A 21,926-nucleotide genomic window follows, 5' to 3' on the forward strand; every position below is an offset into this window, starting at 1 on the left:
TGAAAATGAGGGCTAAGCTGTGGCTTCATATCACAAAGACTGAGACTTTTTACCATCAAACGCATAAAAGAAAATCTTGAGGGCTGGAAAGGAGGGTAGAGTGGGGATGGGCAAAGATCAATAAGGAAAACTTGGGGTCCTTGGAACTGGGCCCAAGCAAAGACTGAAAGGAAGTGTATCCAGCTCTCTGACCCGCTCTTCCAGGGAGGGTGCCTTCCCACTTCCTCATCTACTGACGGCCACGTCTGATGTGCCCCCAAGCCCAGCGTCTCAGTGGTAGGTGCTCACAGCAAACACTATGAAGAAATCAAGGAAAACCCTGAACCTGTACTTTGTGAAAAGCAAATGACTGATAGCCCCTTATAGTGACTAAGGTGGTTATTCCTAGCCTTTTAAAATTCTGTTTATTTTCTAACTTTGAATATCTCATACAGACTGCATTCACTGGAGAAATGCACACATGCACAAGATTTTTCATAGAAGTTCCAAGGCCTCCCAGTTTAAAAACCTTTCTATTTTTATAAAAATAGAGGCCTCCTTAAACAGGCAAATATTTAACTGTTTCCCTATAAAAACTTCTCTGGAAACTGTACAGTAACAGTCTTGCTTCTCTGCAATTACCAGACAATGGAATTTATATTTGTGAGGGGAAAAATAAAAAATGATGCTTTTTGAAAGCCTCCAGTTGATTAAATAGCAAATATGGTCTCATCTAAGAGGCAAAAAAAAAAAAAAAAAAAGAACACTAAGGAACAGAACACTCTTTTCCTCTGCAATAAAAATTAGGACTATATTTGAATACAGGAGGGCATAAACGTTAACTGATCTTCCTAACACAGTATTTCACCATTTCCCCCTACATTTAGGAGAAATAACGTTCTTAAAATTCATGGGACAAAAATATTATGAATCCACCATTCTATCAACAGTCATTTGTCCGAGCACAAGATGCAGAAGCAAAGCGTACAAGTGCACTGCATATGAGCTTGAATCCAAACGGGAAGCTGCCTTCATGAAACAACATGATAGCGGGGCCTAAAATTGCTGTTGTCAACTAAGGATTTAATTTCTGAGAATACCTTCTACCTCAAATCCAAGGAATCCACAAAATATTTCTAATCAAAGATCTTCGTTTAGATGAAAAGTCTGTGATTGTTAAGTGAACATTCTGGAATGCTGTCTGTTGGAAAATATTACTCTGAGTAGAGGATGATGCTTGTTTATAATACTAAGAGACAAAGCAGTAATTCACAAATAGCACTTTACATAAAGAAATAATTTTGCTATTTTTAATACAGTAAATTTGACTTGGCAGGTGGTAGGGAGATTTTCAGATATAATGGTAAAGACACTAACAATAATACCAATTACACCAACAGCTGCACTTAATTTGCCTTTAGAACACTGTCTAGCATTCAGTATGTACTTCACTTGGATTAACTCCATTCAGTTTCCTAACTAACTTACGACGTCCCAGAATCATGCGTATTTTACAGATGTGTAGAGTGGTTCCACATCCTGCTCACGGACACAGAGCCACTTAAGTGTAGAGCCGGGATTTACATTCAAGCAGTCAGGCTTCAAGGCACCTTTCTGGGGGAGACACTCAAGGTGTATGTGCTAGAAGACGCGCCACCTGCAGCACTCAGAGTTCCATCAGAGTCCCCACGTCCCCACGGTTCTCGGTCGGGGGCTTCATCAGAGGGCTCTGTGCCCACCCCAGTAAAGAGTCTTCACTCGGAAACCTTCTAATCACCTCCAATGGCTGCACTGCGGTTTAAAGGAGTTTCTTTGAGATGAAATTGGGACTACCTTCCTGAGCTGCTATAATGATAACACAAGCTATTCTTTCAGTAAGTTCTAACATTTTCTAAGAGGTGATAGGAAGGGAATTACTGTAATAAATCTCCATTTTTGCAATCGTGATGATATTTTGGAAAATAGTTTCCTATGTCCCAGTTATTGGACAAGCTTGCTTCATTTCCACAGTTGAGTTTTCTACGCGAAAACTTCCTTCCTTAGCATTTATCCAAATGTATGCTTTATAGCGATTTATGTTTTAACAGACAAGAAAACCAATGGTAGCTAGATGGAACTCTAGGAATCATGTACTTCAGGCCACTCTCTCCCAGCACGTGCAGTAAATGAAATTAGGTTTCCAAAAAATGGTTCTAGTTAGTGCCAGAGGTGGGACTAGACTGAGCCCCTGACTCTCAGCCCAGAGCTCCTTTCACAATACTGTGCTGTTTTTAGGCACCCAACCATGAAATCTGCCCAAAGCTCAATGGTATGGAAACGAAAGAGTTAGTATATAAACGTTATCAGAATTTATTGCTGCAAATACTCTTTATAGCTGCAATTCAATACTATTATAAGGTGTTAACTGTCGAAAAGTACAACTGCATATTTCAGGAATGGGGAAAGCACTTCTAAAAGCCAAAATATAACCAAAGTAGAAACAACATGCAATTTCACAACTTTTGTAAATAAAACAGACCTGAAAAATCTTACATCTATTCCCAGGGCCTAAGAGAAAATAGCAGTAATGACGATAAACACTCCTTTTCAACTATTCTAAGACCTTTGGTACTAAAGCAATAATAAGAAACAGATACAAAAGCTGTATATAAGTTGGCTGACCCTAAGAGTCTTGTCACCAATTAAGTTGCTTTCACTATGAGGGAGTTTTGCCTAAAACAAAAATACCATCTGTTTTACCTAAAACATTAAGATGTTCTATTTTCTTGTCAATTCAGAAATCACATCTGTAGCCATTTTCTAAAAAGACAGCAGAAGGCATTATATTTATGGGTGACTGCATAAGAAATGATGTTCAATCAAAATGTAATTTTCATCTACCGGGAGAACATTTCATTTCTCCAATAACTATAATGCTGTAACTTTGGAGGAACACGTAGTACATAAACAGGCTGATTTTCATGAATAAAAAGACCTTAAAAGTTAATGCAGTAAAATAAAGTTGTTTTGTTACTAAAGACAGAAACGGCAAATACGTTTGTATTCACTTTGTATATCTCTGTCAACAACAGAAATCTATCCTGTGTGAGGTTTTTCAGGTGAAAAGAAAAAAACAACAATAACAATTTGTTATGGGTGCTGTATCTCTCCATGCAAGTGAGCCGTTATATAAGAGGTAAAAATACGGAAACAACAAAACACAAACCACTTTCGATTTTCAAAACACTTTTAGACACAATATTGGTCCTGGGAAAGACATTCTCCTCTACAATCCAACGAACCGACTGAAGAAGATACAAAACACTAGAGAAAACATCACTCACAGGGAAGGCAAACACAAATGTCACAAGGGATAAAGAACACGTTTCGAAGGAAAACACACAAGCCATCCAACTACCTATAATACTTTGAGTATATATTAAGTACCTACAAAAAAACCTAAAACCCAGGTATGCTTTACTTTGAAAAGTAGCCTAATTTCACATACAATATTTGCCTAAAATAAAATAAAATAATAAAATAATGCTGCTCTCCAAATAAGGATGAAATAAATAAGTCCAAAGGCTCTATTTAAAATTTTTCTTTTACCACAAAGTTGTGAAGTGTTCTGAAGTCCAAGATGGGCTTGAAGCCCTTCCTGACTTTTTCAGGATCAGGATACCTTCACTAAAATCCTTTTCCTTGTTCCTCTTGTAGTGCACGCTTTATTAATCTGCATTTAGAAGGAAAAAAAATCTGGTTCAGAAGAACAGAAGACTTTGAAATATGCCATATCACTTCAGTCTATGCTGTGAACTGCTTTGAGTTATTAATCAGCTCTATCTCAGCAATCTCAGAAGACAGGATGGGCATGGGGAGGAAAGAAGAGAGAGAACAAAGGACTGAGTGTGCAAGAAACCAGAAAAAAAAAAAAAAAACAACTAAGGACTCTCATTCAATCATCACTTCCCCCCCACCCCAACACTTTAAAAAATTACTGGTATTGCGGATATTTACTTTCTCTCTTTCATAGTGCATTACATAACTCCCAACAAATGGGGGGAGAACCTGTGGCACTACAGCAGTAAGAGAAGAGAATCATTCAAGATTTGCAACATCTGGCAGATACACCAAAACAAACATCAGCTTTTCTTTGACACTATCTCATCTCCTTTCTGGAGTTTTTCTTAGGTTCTACGAAGTTATGCATTTCCAAAGAGTTTAAGTGGAAATTATTATAATCCTTCCCAGATTACAGTTGGTAGTCCCTATGCTAACTCTGCCTTCACATCGTAAGGCAACCAAAAAAATCTCGATCCGACAGATAGAGGGCACATATTTTTCCTGCCATCTTCTGCACTGCCCTGATTATGATCCCTGGTGAGGGAACTGCAAGAGGTTGGAAGCGACAAAAAAAATCGCTTTAATTTCATTAGACAAACCACACAACTACAACACCTTGTATAAACTTAATTCACTGTGTAATAATCTGACAATAAACTAGAACCACACAGCTAGTTAAGAAAGTTTGATTTAAAGTATAAACAATAGAAAGGCAATTAAAACACAGACTAACCAGGCAATTTAGCAGGTGTTCACTGAACGCATAACTACTTTGCCATTGCTTTTGAAGAAATAAAACTTAAAACTATCATTTTCAATGCAGTCTGTTCAGCCACTTTCACAGATAAAATCTAAAGCTAATAAAATCTAAAATAGTTTTGTACCTAGGAACAAAATCACAGCAGACTAATTATAAGGGCCTGGGAAGGAAAATTCTTTTCAAGTTCACATAAAATTGATGAAAAGAATGATTTAAGATACCATGCCCTGGAAGCACTAAGGAGACAAACTCCATCTACATTGTAAATCTTTTAGAAATCAATATGTGAGAATGATGGTAGCCTACTGATAAACAGTTTCTTAAAATCTCTAAATGATGGTAAAAATGTATAAAGAATTAATACACAGTTATATTATTTAAAGATGCCTGTCATAAACTTTAAAATGCCTAATGCAAAGTTGTAAAAAGTATTACTTCAGGAGGTGCAAGAAATAAGAATTCCTTTTTTAATTCTGATAATGAGGAGCATACTGTACACTCAAGAAGTTAGAGTACTAGTAGACAAGTAGAGTCAAGGAAAGGACTCTTAAGAAGAAGAAAAGTTAGTACTTAAATACCTCTGTGCTTCTTGAACATGGTGCAGGGGGTGAAGAGTCAGCACCACTCGACTTGCAAAAATTTCTTGAAAGACAGATATTTTTTAATTTTTGGAAGGGATGGGAATCAGGACAAAGAAAATTTGAGGTACTTAAGCATGATGCTAATAGCAATCCAATGCCAATCAGAAGAGTTATGGTGTTTTCTCCCATACTGTCTCTTTATTAGGGAATTTGCTACTAATTACCTTAAACTAATTATCTCACAACTCTTCCAAACCTCTATTATATAGATCTACAATCTCTATCTTCAAAATCTGAAGAACTCTGAAAATCATGTTTTTTCAAAACTGAACTGACATGAAACCACATATAATTATTTATTCCACTTGTTCTTAATATCCAGAAATTTTAAATTATTTAATGAGCCCTGTCCCAGACTGAAATATTTATGTAATATGCCATATATGTATATTACATTCTTAAAAATTAAAAATTCTGAACTCACAAAAGATTTCAGGTAAAGGATTGAGGATTTTATTTAAAGGTAAGCAATATAAGCAGTCGAAGTCATAGACTACTTATAGAAGACACCCTATCTATGTAGGTGCTGAGCAAGAAAGAAAGAAAGAAACAAAACAAAACAAAACAAAAACAAGAAATCAAAGGGGAAGGAAAACATGACTATATCCCAGGACAGTGCTACAAAGGCAGGAATACAAAATAAATCTGTCATTGAATGGCTGACTATCTGAACCAAGGAATAAGTATCTTTTAACATGATCCTAAACAGGCCACCAAGAAACAGTAAACGTTCAAGAATATTATATTTTCTTAATATGTGTATACCCCAAATCCCAACAGGACATATATGCTTCTACTTTATCTCTCTCCCAATTCTTACTTTGCAATATCTAATTATGTTTTGGTTTTGGAATAAATGGAAAAGCTGTTTTTTAATAATCGTGTTAGATACGATTTTTCTACCGAACTGGTAGGAGAGTCTTGAGAACAAAATTTTCAGAAGCTTCTAGCACCCAGGACTGATTTATTCAGTGCAGACCTGTTTCTACAGTGCATAGAATACAACTCCAGTCCGAGCAGAAGAGGGCAGGGAAGAGTCGTCAATGATCAGAAAATATGGTAGCTGGCCTGAGTCATCTAGTTAATGAACCCAGAGAGCAGATAATGCTAGTTGCCTACTCAATAGCCGTTCTCATATTCTCCCTTCCTGACAGAAACTCAGGAAGACAATAATCCTAGCTTAAAAGCCCTTGATTCTCCATGCTTGAGGTGGCCACGTGACATAGTTCTGGCCAATGAAATGTAATTAGAATTCAGCAAGTGGAGCTTCTAATAAAAGTCAGAGACTCAAGTGGCATAACTTTCATCCTTTGCGCCTCCTACCCCTTCCTGGCTGGAACACAATGCAACGTCTAGAGAATGAGGCACAATCTTGAGACCATGAGAACTACCACAGGCTAATGGAGCTGAGAGCTAAAAGGGGCCTGGTCCTTTCACAACCTCATGGAACAAATCACAAGTCCTGGACTACCTACTACTTTGAAACTTGTACCTAAGAAAAATAACTTGCTTTCTTGGGAAGCTAATGTAGCATGTTTTTTGTTATGTGCAGTTGAACGTAATCTGAAATGAAATGCTACACCCACAACAAATTATACTGAAGTACCCAAAACTCCTATTGATCTTAAAAGAAGGAAACAGCGAATGTAAGATGATTCTCCTAAAGCAAAAATTTTCCCAGAAAGATTGATCACTACAAACGTATTTTTTCCACAGAGCATTTAGTTTTAAATCTGTCCCTAACTGCCTCTCAATTACTACATGTAACTTCTCATAACTGTCACCTTCTCTACCACAATTTTTAATGATCAATCAGCAGACAGCTCCTGTATACCAAGTACTTCCTTATTTCACTTAACCATTTATAACTTCTTTAATTCAGGCGAGTCTTTATTTTCTCTGCGGAATGTGAAAGGCAGGTTGTATAAAAACGTGAGCTAAAACCTCAGAATTTACCAATCCTATGCTCTTTATTACAAAATACATGCTAATGTGGGCATCTTTTTAAACTTTATAAAAATTTTATGAACACGGTGTTATTTGACCAATTCCTTGATGGTTACTGTTGAACATTTAAGTCTTTTCAAGAATTTGTTCAGATGATAAAGCTGAGAGACAGATTTTGCCCACAGTTCTCTTCATCTCTACACAGCACTACTTCTGCAGGATTGATTTCTTCCAGTGCAATGCCTAATTTGAACACTTATTACTAGGATACTGTCTAGACAGACTGTTAGGTGTCATGTAAGAATGATGAATAAGACCCAACCTGTGCCTTCATGGGGTTTATTGCAAGCTTCTTCAGAGGAAAGTTATATATGTGCTACATGGGACAACAGTGGTTAAAAGCACAGTCCCATGATAACATACAAGAGTGACACCTAGCCTGACTCAAGGATACTGGAAAAACTTTTCAGATAATGCAACATTTAAGCTGAATCCTAAAAGATAACCAGGAATCAATCAGGCAAATTTTGTGTGTGTGTGTGTGTGTGTGTGTGTGTGTTGTATATGATTTGGGATGTGGTGGGAGGGGGATTTGTTTTGTCTCCAGGCAGCAAAGGTCTAGAACTAAGAGAACATTGTATGTTAAGGGAATTGATAGTTGAAGGGCTAAAGCACACAGTGCAGGCTGGAGTGATATGAAAGATGATGCTAGAGAAACCAAAATGCAGACACATAAGTCAAGTTAAAGAGTCTGTGAATTTATCCTTAGGGCAATGGAGAAAAGTTTTGAGCAGTTGTACCATCATTGCTAGTATCTGTTAAATGCCTACTAAGTACCAGACTCTATACTATTAAATTCATTTATGTAAACTTATTTAATTCCTCCAACAAATGGATGAGGGAGGGACCCCTGTCACCACCACATTACCTAGGGGAGAGATAGTAGCAACTTCAAGTAGGGCACTGGTACTGAAGCTAAGGAGAAGTGTGATACATTTAGAAAGCAGAATATAAAGACCTCATATTTGTTTGGATACAAGGTGAAAGTGAAAGAAAGGAGACAAAGATGATCAAGTTATCTGCAATTTATGGTCCAAATGAGTACACCTTTGAGATTGAAAGGGGACACTAATGAGAAACTCTAAAACTGAGGCCCAGGTAACTGGATGACGATGCTAAAATTTTATTAAGGAGATCAGGACCACAGAATATTTGAGTAGAGAGTGGGAGTCCAGTTTTATTTTTAATTTAAAAATTTTTTTAAAAGATTTTATTTATTTGACAGAGAGCGTGCGCGAGTGCATGCGTGCACACAAGCAGGGGGAGCCGGAGTGGGAGAAGTGGGTTCCCTGCTGAGCAGGGAGCCTGATGAGGGGCTTGATCCCAGGACCCCAGGATCATGAACTGAGCCCAAGGCAGACACAAAACCCACTGAGCCACCCAGGTGCCCCAGTTGTTCAGTTTTATACACACTGAGAAGGAGGCACAAGTGGACCCTCCTGATGGAGCTATCCATCTGGCCTGTGGGCAAACCTTGGCAAACTTTTCTCAGAAGAGATATGTATGTGGTGAGTCAACAGCACACTGACAATAAATGAAGGCAATGGAGTAGGAAATATCACTCTCACCAGGAGCTTTTATCTTTTAAATCTTCCTGAGGCGAAACAATTACTTATTTAAGATCTCTTATATGCTCTTGACTCTCTACCTCTTTCAGATGTTAAGATAATCTGAAGCTACAGATCTACAGTCCTGTAGCTTTTTCTACAGTACATATCTAGCTTCGGTTCTGGTAACCAAATTTCCAGTCATGATTTGCATTTCACGATGTCTCGTTATTTTCAATGCCTTCTTACTTTTGGTTCAAGTATTAGTCACCTGAGTTGATTTTATCAAGAAAAATTTTTAAAAAGTAGAGTACCCGTAGTACATTTTGTGTTTTAATATTTGAAAGTGTCTTCTTTTTTTGTTGCTTTCACATATAAAAGATAACTGTGAGTATAAAATGATTTAAAAATTGTATAGTCCAAGTCCGTTTAGCTTTTGTTCCACATTACACAATATCTATCTTTCTGCTTGGGTACTTCTACAAATGTCCCTTTCCTTTTAATTGGACTAAGTTACCAAGACATACCAGGAGTGACCTTCTTTTCATTTATATTATCCAGAACTTAACCCTTTTATCTACAAAGCCAGACCTTCTCGGCTCAGAAAACTTTTCATCAAGTCTATCTTTGATCATTGCCTCTGCTCCATTTTTTTTCCTGAAGAAAATCTCTGTCTTTTGTTAAAATCTTGTCCTCCATACCTATCGTCTTCTCACCCATTGTTTCCACTCCTCTTCCTTTTCTCTGCATTCTTGCAAAGCATTGCACGGGTCTTCTTCTTTCATGTCACTGGACACTCTTTCACAATGGCAGCCTCCCTCTTCAGTATCGCTCGTGAAGATGCTCTCTTGTTGTGCCCCCACCAATAACCTTTCCTTTTGTCGCTCCCCTGTTATCTTCTCACCATTTTTTCATCTCGGCTCTTTGCTTTCCGTTTCAGATTTCTTAGAGATCATGACTCAAACTTTTTGAGAACTCCAAAGAGGCTTTTTTGTAATGTTTTCCTGGTCACTGTAATAAATCATTTTAAAAGGTAAAATTGTTCTTCTGAGTCTTCTTGGACCGCCATTTTCTGACATTCTGTAGAGCCTTTGCAAAGGTTTGCTGGGGCAACTTTCCCTTTACTTACCCTCAAAGAAGCACACATCCAGACCTTGTATATGCTAAAGGTACTCCTGGTCTTTATTTGGGATTAAAGTCCCTCACTTACCTAGAGTTAGTTTGACAAGTTATTTGGCGAGGGATTCAAAAGCAAGTATTTGCCAGAGGATTCAAAGGCAAGGTAGTTCCCTGCCATCATGGAGCTAATATTTTAACAAGGGAGATAGACAGCAAGAAATAAATAAATTAAATAACCAGTTTGTTAATAATGCCTAAAGCAAGGGAAGAAAATGCAATGATGGAGAACAGTGAGTGAGTAAGTTATATAACATATAAAATATAAAATAAGGAATATAAGTCCACATGCATAGAGACAGCCCGAGTGCAAAAGTTCCCAAAGGCCACCATCCTAGGTGGCTATGCCTGTATATCCATTGTTTTATGCCAACTCTGGTGAACAAATGGAGGGATTCTTTCTTCAGCAAAGACTATCATGGTACCCTTCTGGCCCGTGCCACTGCCAATAGCAATTTCCTTGAACAGACACTTCCCTAGGTCAATGCTCTACCATCAGTTCCCCACTTGTTTCTGCCTATTTTATTTCTGTCAGCTTCAGTCTCCAAATTGGCTGTAAAATACAGACACAATGGAAGCCCTCTTATCAATGTAATTAAGGCTGCAATAGACCTATTAACTGAAAGAGATAAAGTTGACTTGAAAGTAAAATTTAAGTAGGACAGTTTTAAGTTACACACATATGACTTAATAATTCATATTTTCATATATGTCTTGTATATACTTATATATATAACATTTCCTAATCTACTGATGAAAGAGCAAAGCTTCTGGTTTAACTATGGGACCACTAACTGGAGTCCTGTGTCATATTTTCTGCATAACCATGCATGTGATTAATCATGTATGGTTTCTAGGTTAGGTTTTCCTAAAGCAGACCAAGAACTTCAACACTTGAAAAAATCTTTTTTTTTTTAACACTTGAAAAAATCTTAAGCAATGCGAGTACAGACTGCTTCTACAGCTTTATGATTTCTTCCCAATTTTTTTTATAGGCATCTCATCAGTGACTCACATTTGTTGAAAATTTCCAAAGCACCCAACTTCGCTTAAAAAACACAATCTTTTTGTATAATTCATCAGTTCAGTAAAAATTAATCAAATCCTGTAATAAGAAAAACTGGTCTGGGAATAAACAATTGTTTCGTGATAATCATACAATTCAACTGAAACACAAAAGGAAGAGAATTGTGCCCATTTCCTTAGCTAGTGGCCTATTAGGAACAAGGTCAGGTTATCATGGGCACAGAAAGGGAATGGAGACAATCAGCTGATCTCGTTGGCCAATTAAATGGAGATTGGTTAACAGAAATCTTAGGATGAGAGAATGTAAACAAGAGCTACTTTATCTCCTTAACAGCCTCAAAAAGTAGCCACAGCCCTATATTAAAATATTCTTTCTCTGTTCTAGTTGGTAGAGTACACAAATTTCAAAGCTTTGGGGGTAGACATTATAAAAAGGAAAAGGACTCAATCTCCATACCTCCTTCTAGAGACCTGCAGTGTAGCTTTTATTTCTAACTGTTTACTACTGGCCAGTGAGTAATTGTATTTTCCAGTCCGGTCGATCAACTTTATAGTTTGTGGATATCTTAAATTGTGGCAATAGGGTGACTGTCAAACCAAGGTTTGGTGTTCCTCTGTTTGTTCATCATCTTCTTTGTTTTCATGAATTTTAACAGGAAATTGAGAGAGTCAGTCTCAGAGTCCCTCGTCTGCCATCACATAAAATCAAAGTGTCAACTTTTTTGTTTTTCCACATAATAGGTGTTATTCATCTAAGTCAATGTAAGGTTGAAACAGTATTTCAGGAATTAACACTCGTCATTTCTGATATCATAAAATAAATAGAAATGTTAAGGGTAGGGAGCCTGTTGTGGGAAAGGTAGAGCCTTTTCCCCTCTTTGCTCCCCCAGAGAATTTTATATTTCCCTGAAAAAAAATCAGGCAAAATACAAGACTGCAAATGACAGATTTAGAATGGCAAATACCAGATATGATTATCTGATGTTGCAATCCAGACACAAAGGCTTTTAAACTAGTTCTAATATAAAATTAACTAATATATCATGTTGATGGTATCTCTAACTCCCTAGGAAGTTTTTGGTTACTTAAAGCAATGTACTATATTCTACTCAGAATAGTAGAGGGTCGGACACCCTTTCTAAAAATATCCCACATTACACACAGGCTGAAACGTGTTTCTGGATAATTGGTGAACTGGTCAATGTCTATCTCGGAAAAGTCAAAATTAATAAAATGTAACTCAGATGCAATATAAATGAAAATAAACAAATACCTTTCACAAGCAATTAATACTTAAACAGAAAAGCATCTCAGAGGAGAGTTTAGGAACTCCTTCAAATCCAGTAATGAGCATTAATTCTTAAATAGACTATGCTATTAATACCCAGACAGACCTATACTAGACTAGAACTCAGTTTTATTTTTAAGAGTCTCCAGTACTGTCAGTTAACAATTCCCCCATTAAAAGAAAAGTTCTAAAGTAACTTTAAAAGGAAAGGACATTTCAGCTGCTCTCATAGTGACAGAACCGGCAGAGGGTCCAGAGTGTCAAATCCTAGTCAAATCATGTATTCTATTATTACTTTAAATTCCCTTGGGATAGTGTTAAAATGCAGCCCTTCATTATCAAGGACAGAAACCCTCAAATCTTTGTGACTCTGTACATTTATTTTTCGGCTAACTACTGTGAAGACATTTCTGTACCAGTTTTCTAGTACACGACAAGATTTGAGCTCACGTTGCTACGATCTGTGAGCAATAAGCACAGTTCTTACACTAGTTGTCACTAACACTGTTCCATCTCCCCCAAGAAAGACCGCCAGGTACAAGCAAGCTGCATCTTGACATCCAAAGCTCTCAGGAGACTCTAGGTACTCAGATTAGAACCACTTTTGTTCAAGTAGCGGAATTGCAGCTCAGTTCTTGAACTCCAAATGACTGATTCTACTGGGTCTATATTATAATAAATAACATTGCCAGAATCTGAGTGGTTAGAATTCTATGTCCCTAGAAATTCCACTTCCAAACAATAACTGTATGGCTGTGAATTTGGTTACTTCACTTAAAACATAAGCTTAAACAACTGGTAGGGATAATAGATATTTTCTTAGATACAGTGTGACTTGATAAAAATACACTGATGACATGGTAACCGATGAAAAAATGATCTGAAGACTTGAATTTCGTTACACCAACAGATATTTATTGTGAGAGGAACTGTTTGTGATAACAATACTAAAAACACAAAATATAGAATGAGGCAAATACTCTTTAAGTCAGCAACAACAGAAAGTCTTGTGCGTAAAAACTGATCCGAACAGCAATGTCCACAATAGCCAAAACATGGAAAGATCCCAAATGTCCATCCACTGATGAATGAATAAAGAAGATGTGGTACATACAGGGCATGGAATATTACTCAGTCATTAAAAAGAATGGATTTTGTTATTTGCAACAATGTGGATGGAACTAGACTGTATTTTGCTAAGTGAAATAAATCAGTCAAAGAAAGGCAAATACCATATGATTTCACTAATAGCTAGAGTTTAAAAAGCAAAACGGATGAACATAGGGGAAGGGAAGGAAAAAGAAGATAAAAACAGAGGAGGAGGCAAACCACAAGAGATGCTTACCTACAGGGAACAAACTGAGAGTTGCTGGAGAGGAGGTAGTGGGGGGATGGGATAACTGGGTGACAGGCATTAAGGAGGGCACTTAATGAAATGAGCACTGGGTGTTACATGCAACTGATGAATCACTAAATACGATCTCTGAAACTAATCATACACTATAATGCTAACTAACTTCAATTTAAATAAAATCTAAAAAAGAAAAAAAAAACTGATCTGATGAGGTCAACTCACTTAGATATTTGGGAGTATCTTTCGAACCCACTCATTCTACAGAGCCCTCAAGAATGTAATCTCAACAAAGGTAATTCTGTAAGAATGCAAGGATGCTAAGATGGAACCTAAAATTTTTCAGGTATCACGGTATGAAACTCTAAAATCTCCAAGGAGCAGCTGTCCAAATGTTGAGCAAATTCGAAGCTTTGAATTGTTATTTAATTTAGTTTTGCTTGTAGCAGGATTCAGTGTATTCAGAAGCCCTCCGGCATGCAAACTCCAAACACTAGATGAAAGAACGATTTGGGGAGGAGATATACCAGCATACCACAATTTCACATAGAATGTCTCTGCATATCTGGTGTCTGAGGTTTAATAATCTCTTCAAACGGTAATTAATTATATTTCAACAAGTCTTTATTCTATTCATAGTATGCTGACTGTAATTCCACAGGCATGGTGGGAGAAATAAGTAAAAGCAGTTTTTAAACTCCTAGCAGTTTTAAACTCCTTGACCCCTGCTGTCAAGGAGTTTACAATCTAGCAGAATTAACCTATAATAAGTATTATACTGAGAGAAATAAGAAAACATCAATTCGCAGCTATGTGACTGAGTCATTTTGGACCTGATTTAGATGAAAATTGGGGGCCAGTATCATAATGGGATGACACTTTGGCATCTTGGAAAGAGGTGGAATATTGTGCACATGGTAGGTGCGAGAACTGCAGTGGCCAGGGGGTGAACTGTGGTAGACCATCTCCAAAGACAACTGCCACCATTCTCTTCGCTTCCTGCAGGTGCTCCTCACATCAAGTAACGGAGAATAATTCTCTCCTCTTGAATCTTGGCTGACCCTAGTGACTCGCTTGACTAAGAACGCAGTGGAAAGACCTTCTAGGACTTCTGAGACTAGGTCCTAGAAGACTTGCCGCTTCCTCCCAAGCAACTTTCTTATGTTCTGCTGTGGGTAGATTCCTGTGAGAACTACATGCAATAAATTAGGAGCAGAGGGAAACTGAAGACAAAAGAACAGGAAGTCATTGCAGTAGTTCAAGTAAAACATTAGAAAAAAAAAAGGCTTAAAACCGGAAAGTAATAGGAAGGCAGGAGACTATGAATGTCAAGAGATGAGTAGACAGGAAAACCCCAAAGACTCTCCAGCTGATGAAACTTAAAAGAACAAGAAAAGATGGAAGTCAAAGTGGGTTCTGGGGTTTTAGAACCTAGACAACCAGAAAGAGAATAATGTTATTAATAAAGATTAGGATACAAAAAGAAAGCATGCACAGAGAAAACAAGAGGAAATTAAATTAGAGCTGCTGGGCAGCCATCCAGGGAGAACCCTTCAACAAGTACATGGCAAGGGAGGTACTGAGTGACTTCTCTGGAATTGAGTACTTTTACTATCTGGTTGATACTCTGAAGTCACCCAAGCCCCCAAAACAATGACTTCTTTTGTGTCTCCACATGCTTGATGGTTTCATTTCAAGTTAACCCCTTCTTTTTCCTGGCCAAAAGAGATAGAAGATCCCTAACCAAGAAATGCCTTGCTAAACATTAAAAGCACATAATGATAAATATGTAATGGGTTTTAATAAATTGCTCTCCAACTAAAAGATTTTTCTACTTGAAAATTAAATTTTCACATTTATAGAAGTTATCTCAATGCAACTTTAGTTGTATACTCGGTGGCATTTAAAATTTTCCACATTAAAAAAAAAGTTCCTTCACACGTTCTCAAAACACATGACTTGGCTGCTTGTGCTGCGGCAATATTTGCTTCCCTCCTGCCTGAAGTACCAAACACTGAAAGAAGACTGAAATCTCTGGCTGTCTCAGGAGTTTACTTTCCATCCCCTATGTCCTCCGTGTCCCTAATCCTGTAAATCTTTGTATTACAGTTTTTAAAAATTGGTTTCCTTAGAGAAAAAGAGACACCTCTGTACATTTAAGGATTCTTTTAAGCTAGAAAACTGATGACTCCATCAACGTGTCCTAACTTTTTAACTCCTGATTGTACCTGCTTTCCATTAAAGACTATGAATGCATATACCATAGAGCTTATCTAACCATGGGAACTCAATCAGGCTCATGGACATGTACTACATCCCCATGAGCAGATTAGGGACTCCTTTTTAAAGACTCCCAAACTGGAACGCCTGGGTGGCTCTGTTTGTTAAGCCGCTGCCTTCGGTTCAGGTCATGATCTCAGAGTCCTAGGATCGAGTCCTGCATAGGCCTCCTTGCTCAGCAGGGAGCCTGCTTCTCTCACTGCCTCTGCCTACCTCTCTGCCTGCTTGTGTGTACTCTCTCTCTCTCTGGCAAATAAATAAAATCTTAAAAAAAAAAAAAAAAGACTCCCAAACTAAATTATGTTAGGTTATAGCTATAACTAATGTTGCCAAATAGCATGATCAAATTCATTGACATGTATTATTGAAATTGTGTGAGCTTAGATCAGTGTTTCTCATACTTTTCATATAACTCCTTAAAGACTCTTTTAGACATTTTTTGCTAACCATCCCCCACATACAATTTTAACACAATACTTAAAAGTATATGTTATTGTACTATTAGTACTATTTTTATGCTTCATATATTTAAAAAATCCTTTTATTTCAAACTTCCCAAAAACCAATTTTTACCCTCTTAAGGAGGATGTCTCTCTCACTTGAGAACGCATGTTTATTTAGATTAATACTCTGTTGCTCAAACAAGAATTATTCTTATCATCCAAATAATGCTAAGCCTTAGATCATTATACAGGACTCATGAAGAACATGAGAAGACTCACAACCATACTTCTGAAACTTTCAACTTCCAGACTAAGAAGTGGAGACAATGATTTCACTTTCAGTACCTGCTAAATGAAACTATCAGTTTCTTCCATTTCAAAGGCCACTGTCATTCCTCCATCCTTCACTGATTTTATTGAGAGATCAGTCACTCAGATTATTTGTGGCTATCAAGTAAAACATAGATTTTAAAACCAGAAGTACAAGTAATTCTATTCATGAGGTCCTCAAGTACAAAATAAATACTAAAGACACAAATAAGAATTTGACAATCTTAAGTATCCCCAGTTCACCTAACTACGGAAACGGCAGAAGCACTGGACATTTGGTAGAAAAGAACTATGAAGGAGTAATAGATGAAGAACACTATTTAAATACAAACTGTTCAAAAGGAAGTATCAGAAAGTGATAATTTTACTAAGTCTCAAAAATGCTATTTACATTTATCTATAATTAAAACTCCTCAATACTAAAGCTCAAAAATAAATTTCTTCTTAGTTAATACACGTGGATCTCCTTTCCTCCTTCAGCAGAGGTAGGGCTAAATTATCACTTACTCCTTCCTGGCTAAAGCAAGGACAGTAGAGGAAGAAGAAAAGCCACAGGGTTTGTAAACCATTAGAACTCCATCCCACCCACCCTGCCATACACCCAAAGGAAGACTAATGAGGTGTGGGAGGGGCATAAATTACTTAACAGCAAGCATAAGGCATTCTTAGAGTCAGCAGAAACAAAGATCTTCCCCCACCAAAACAGAAAAGGGGGATTATACCTAATGCCAAAGAAATTTACAGACATCAGAGTTTATAAGGGGCACAATATTTAAGGAACAGCCATATAACCTCAACTACATCAAAATACTACTTGTTTTAAGACAAAGAAAACATTTTGCAATGGGGGTATCATTACTCTCTCATGACCTGGCAACCTGATGGCTGTTAAACCTGCAACAAGTCTTTAAAGTTGAGACTTAAACTGTCTTTTCCAGTTAATCCCTTCTTATTCTGGCTAAAAGAAAGAAATGCAGGATTTCTTTACCATCACTTTAGCGTTACTAAAAAAATACCTGTCTTCTTGTTCAAAGGTATGAGCTGTATACATTTTAAGTCTCTACTTCCTGAAGAGATTTAGAGCCAACTAAGGCTTTATTCTATGCGTAACCAAAATGTCATTTTTATTAAGGATTGTAAATTTTCTGTAATACTTTGCTTCCACTTATTTTAATATAATCCTAATAAAGAATACTTAATTAAAATCATGAATTATCCTTTACAATTATTCTTTTATCCTACAATTTGTACATACTAAATTTCTCCATTTAGACAGCAAAAAGTTATAGTATATAAGAATATACTGTGTATCTGGGGATAGTGGATACTGACCTAGTGATATTTCATCATTAAAAACAGAATACTTGGTTAAATAATTACCAATAAAAACATGAAACATTTCTTTATAAATCAGAGGCAGCCACTAATTAGTCGCCCCATCTTCAGGTTAACTGAACATCTTTCCCATTTACTTTAACATAAATCCACACGCTAAAACGATACAGTCTGACCATCACCATGACAGTCATCTAGTATATAATTTATCTTAGGAAACTTTCATAATTAAGTTCCTTCCTTCATTTTAAAAATGGGATCAAGGGATCAATGAAAAGAAGGTAAGTAAACAAGGAGTTAAGAAAGAACATAATCATAAATCATTATTTACCATCTCATACCAAATATCTGTAAAAAAATATTATTATAATAGTTCATTCAACAATCAATGTACCAAGCACTGTGTTAGCTATTAACACTGAACATGACACTCATGGGAGAAAAATCTGTATCTTCAAAAAAAATTTAATTAATAAATTCATTAAATAAAATACCTCCTCAAAGTACATCCTGGCTAAAGAAAAGAGTCATGGAAAGCAAAAAAGTCATCAGAACAGTTGCAAAAGTTTATGAGAAATTATTATTTACCTTGGCTCTGCACTCAGCATTATTATAGTTTTTTGTGGTAGAGAACTTTGTGAGTTTTGTTTCAAATCCTATAAAAATAAACAAAAATTTTTTATTTTACTTTTAAAACTTAAGTTTCAAAACCCGTTATGTATAGTACTTAGAAAAATCCTAAAAAGGATGGAAAAAAATCCTCCTTCGAGCTACATAAGGTCCATCAAAGTTCAAAATAAGTAATTCTTGCATGTGTGCATTTTTATGGGTGTGTCTTTAGACTTCGGTATGGCATATGTTCCAGGGACTACTAGAGTCCAGTTAGGAACCAAGCAAATCAAAGTACTAAAGATAATGCAAAAAGTTTCATTATTTTACCTTTGTATTATAGGTTTCATATCCTTAAGCAATATATGTCCATTTATTGGATTTCTCACTTTAATATGAAAATGTGTAACCATAATTCAATTGCAAGCATCGGTATATGAAAATATTGAATTATTATCTCCGATTCCAGATGTGTAAGTTCTAATGACTGTAAAATTTCAACGTGTATAGTTCACAACAGACTCTAATGATACAATGTTACAATTTTGAAACATCTGAGTTGTCACGTGGAAGTCTAAAGAGGTTTGCAATCAACCGTTTTTTCAACTGTTCTTCCTTGCTGCTGAAGAGTATATTCTTCCTTTTAGAGTATGTTCTGTTTTATTGGCTCCTCTGATCCTAACAATGATACAAACAGAGGCTGGTATCATCCCACCTTACAGAAAAATGAATGAGGGCTCACAGATGTCAGGCAACCTTTTCCATGCAGTCAGGTACAGAGGATTGAGGCTAATAGCTAATCTCCTAATTCCTTAACTGCTCCTCTAAGGTTACAAATATCCAAGCACCGCCCATAGCCCTCCATGGACTCATCCTGAAACCAGAAGACTTTAGGATGATTCAAGTTGAAGTTCGGCAAGAACAGATGAAGGGTTTACAGAAGTTCAAATACCAAGGGGCTTCAAATTGAAGCTAAGCAAAAATAACTAATCATAACATCCAGTTACCTTACAATGTCCTCTTAATAATGTTCTGAAAGCTGTAAGTTCCATGTAACAAAGCAAGCTCATTATTTTTCATGTTAAGATTTAGTCAGAACAAAATATACACCATAAATCAAACAAAGACACACTTATAGGAAAGACAAACACACGGGTATTTCATATAAAAGGATACAAATTCTTTCAAATAATATACAAGGAAATCGCTATCTTTCAACGTCTCTTTTCACTCAGCTTCTCACCCCCTTTTCCAACCCAAGATTCAAAGAATCACACATTTTTATAATAATATAAAAGGTAGCAACTAACCATGTCTAGGAGGTTATCAAAAGAGTAAGAGTTGTACGAGTTTTTGTCCTTCAAAATAAGTAGCAGCGCAGAATATCCAATTATCTTCTTCAGATTCGTTAATGAATGGAAGAGTCTGTGAACCAAAAATTTTACTGGTCTGAGAAGTAATTCAAATATCTGTATACAATATTTTCAGTTTCTTTAATAATGGCTAAGCCACCATTACTTTCACCCTGTATTCACAAAGTGAAACCTATAATAAACCTCTAACAAACTGACTCTTCTTCGCCCATAACTAAGTCCTTAGGAAAAAAAGGTTAATCAAAAGATATCACTAATAAAGATTCATTTAAAACAGAAAACTTTCTGTACACACCTGAAACATGTAAACTTATTCAAACTACCGATACTTTCTATAAATATCATGCCAAATACTAAGAATATTCAACATGATCACTCCAATAGCTTTAAGGCATTGTTATCAAAAAAGTGATTTGGTCCTTTAAATTCTTTAACAAATGCTGAAACAGCAGAAGAAAGCATGAGATTAACTGTCATTCACAAGAAAATTCAATCAGTATCCACACTTCAAAAAAACCTCAAATTCCTGAAAAATTCAAATAAATATTTTGTTGACTTAAGTTTCATGTACTTGTTCAAAAAAAGAGAAAGTTTTCACAGGTGTGGATAATGAAACTGTCTTTGTCCTTGCCACTTTTCTTGGTCATTAAAATTGTTCACTGTGAGATGCCTGGGTAGCTCAGTCAGTTAAACATCTGCCTTCAGCTCAGGTCATGATCCCAGGGTCCTGGGATTGAGCCCCACGTCCGGCTCCCTGCTCAGCAGACAGCCTGCTTCTCCCTCTGCCTGCTACTCTCCCTGCTTATGCTCTCTCTCTCTCTCTGACAAATAAATAAATAAATACATAAATCTGTAAAAAAAAAAAAAATAAAATTGTTAACTGTATTCTAATTGTATTTTTATGTCTGAGAAACCAAAGAGATACATATGAATTAACCTATTCAAGATCAGTTCTGGAACATAATCTTGTTATATTACCAGCTATTGCTGAAGCACTACACATAGGAAAAGAATTCGTTTGAAGTTTTTTTCAAGTTTCATCTTGTTTCTTTAAAGCTTTATAGAACAAGTAACCCCAAGTAAACCCACTGGAGAAATCTGTAGAGAAACTTGGCTAAACGTGCTTTCAATCAGCCACTGAATCTATTATATTTATAGAGTGATTATATTATTTTCCCCAATATAGGAAGCAATTTTGGATCTACATGTTAAGAACATTTTTGTTGTCATGCAAAAACAAGAAAATGTGTAAGAGAGAAATAACTTCTTTTTTTGGCAGAGCATTGAGATTACTTTCAGAGATATAAGTGATCACAATCGGTAAGTTAATTAACTATGCAAATGTATTATACATACATAGTATTAAAGTCTTATGCATGTAAATTCAGGCCATCATCCAGCTAAGTTTCTTAGTCTATTCAAATATTTTCCTAGGTGATAAGTGTTTTCACCAGACTAAAAGACAACATGAATGAATACAATTCAGTTAGAGAAACAAGCCCCTCGATTTAAGTTTATTTTTATTATCTACTTGGCTAACTTTATTAGTCTGTCAGAAGCTGAAAAACAAAAGTCATGTTCTCCACCAGCTAAAACCTTATATGTATTACAGTGCACAAAAGAATCCTGCTTAAACTGAGGGAATGTCACACATCAATGATTGTATCCTAAAGGCACATGCATAGTCTTCTAACAAGATAAGCACTAAGTACTGGCACAGTATTCCCCAAATGCTTTCTCAGGATGCATAAAGCCGTTTTGTTTAAAGCAAAATGAGACTAAACACAGTAAATTTCCCACAGCTTGGGAAAGCAAAATTTCAATGTTTCAACATTTCATCATTGTGGGATTTCTCAGAGCCTCTAATATCCTAACATGCCCGTATTCTTTTATCACTGAACTATTCAAGGACCATCACTTAGAAATTGCAGTTTTCTACTCGGTTATCATTACAACTGT

General features: G+C 36.4%; 1 protein-coding gene across 1 annotated transcript in view; it reads right to left on the minus strand.

Moving 5' to 3' along the window:
- Positions 1 to 21,926, minus strand: part of MAN2A1 (mannosidase alpha class 2A member 1) — a 167,646-nt gene that overhangs the window by 57,562 nt on the left and 88,158 nt on the right. The window contains exons 11-12 of the mRNA XM_080804167.1: positions 19,905 to 20,019; positions 18,574 to 18,641 (exon numbers count right to left, since the gene is read on the minus strand). Coding sequence (XP_080660293.1) covers positions 18,574 to 18,641; positions 19,905 to 20,019 — 183 coding nt within the window. The remainder of the gene's footprint in view (positions 1 to 18,573; positions 18,642 to 19,904; positions 20,020 to 21,926) is intronic.

The sequence above is a fragment of the Martes martes genome (genome assembly GCF_963455335.1).
Source record: "Martes martes genome assembly, chromosome: 5".
NCBI classification, from domain to species: domain Eukaryota; kingdom Metazoa; phylum Chordata; class Mammalia; order Carnivora; family Mustelidae; genus Martes; species Martes martes.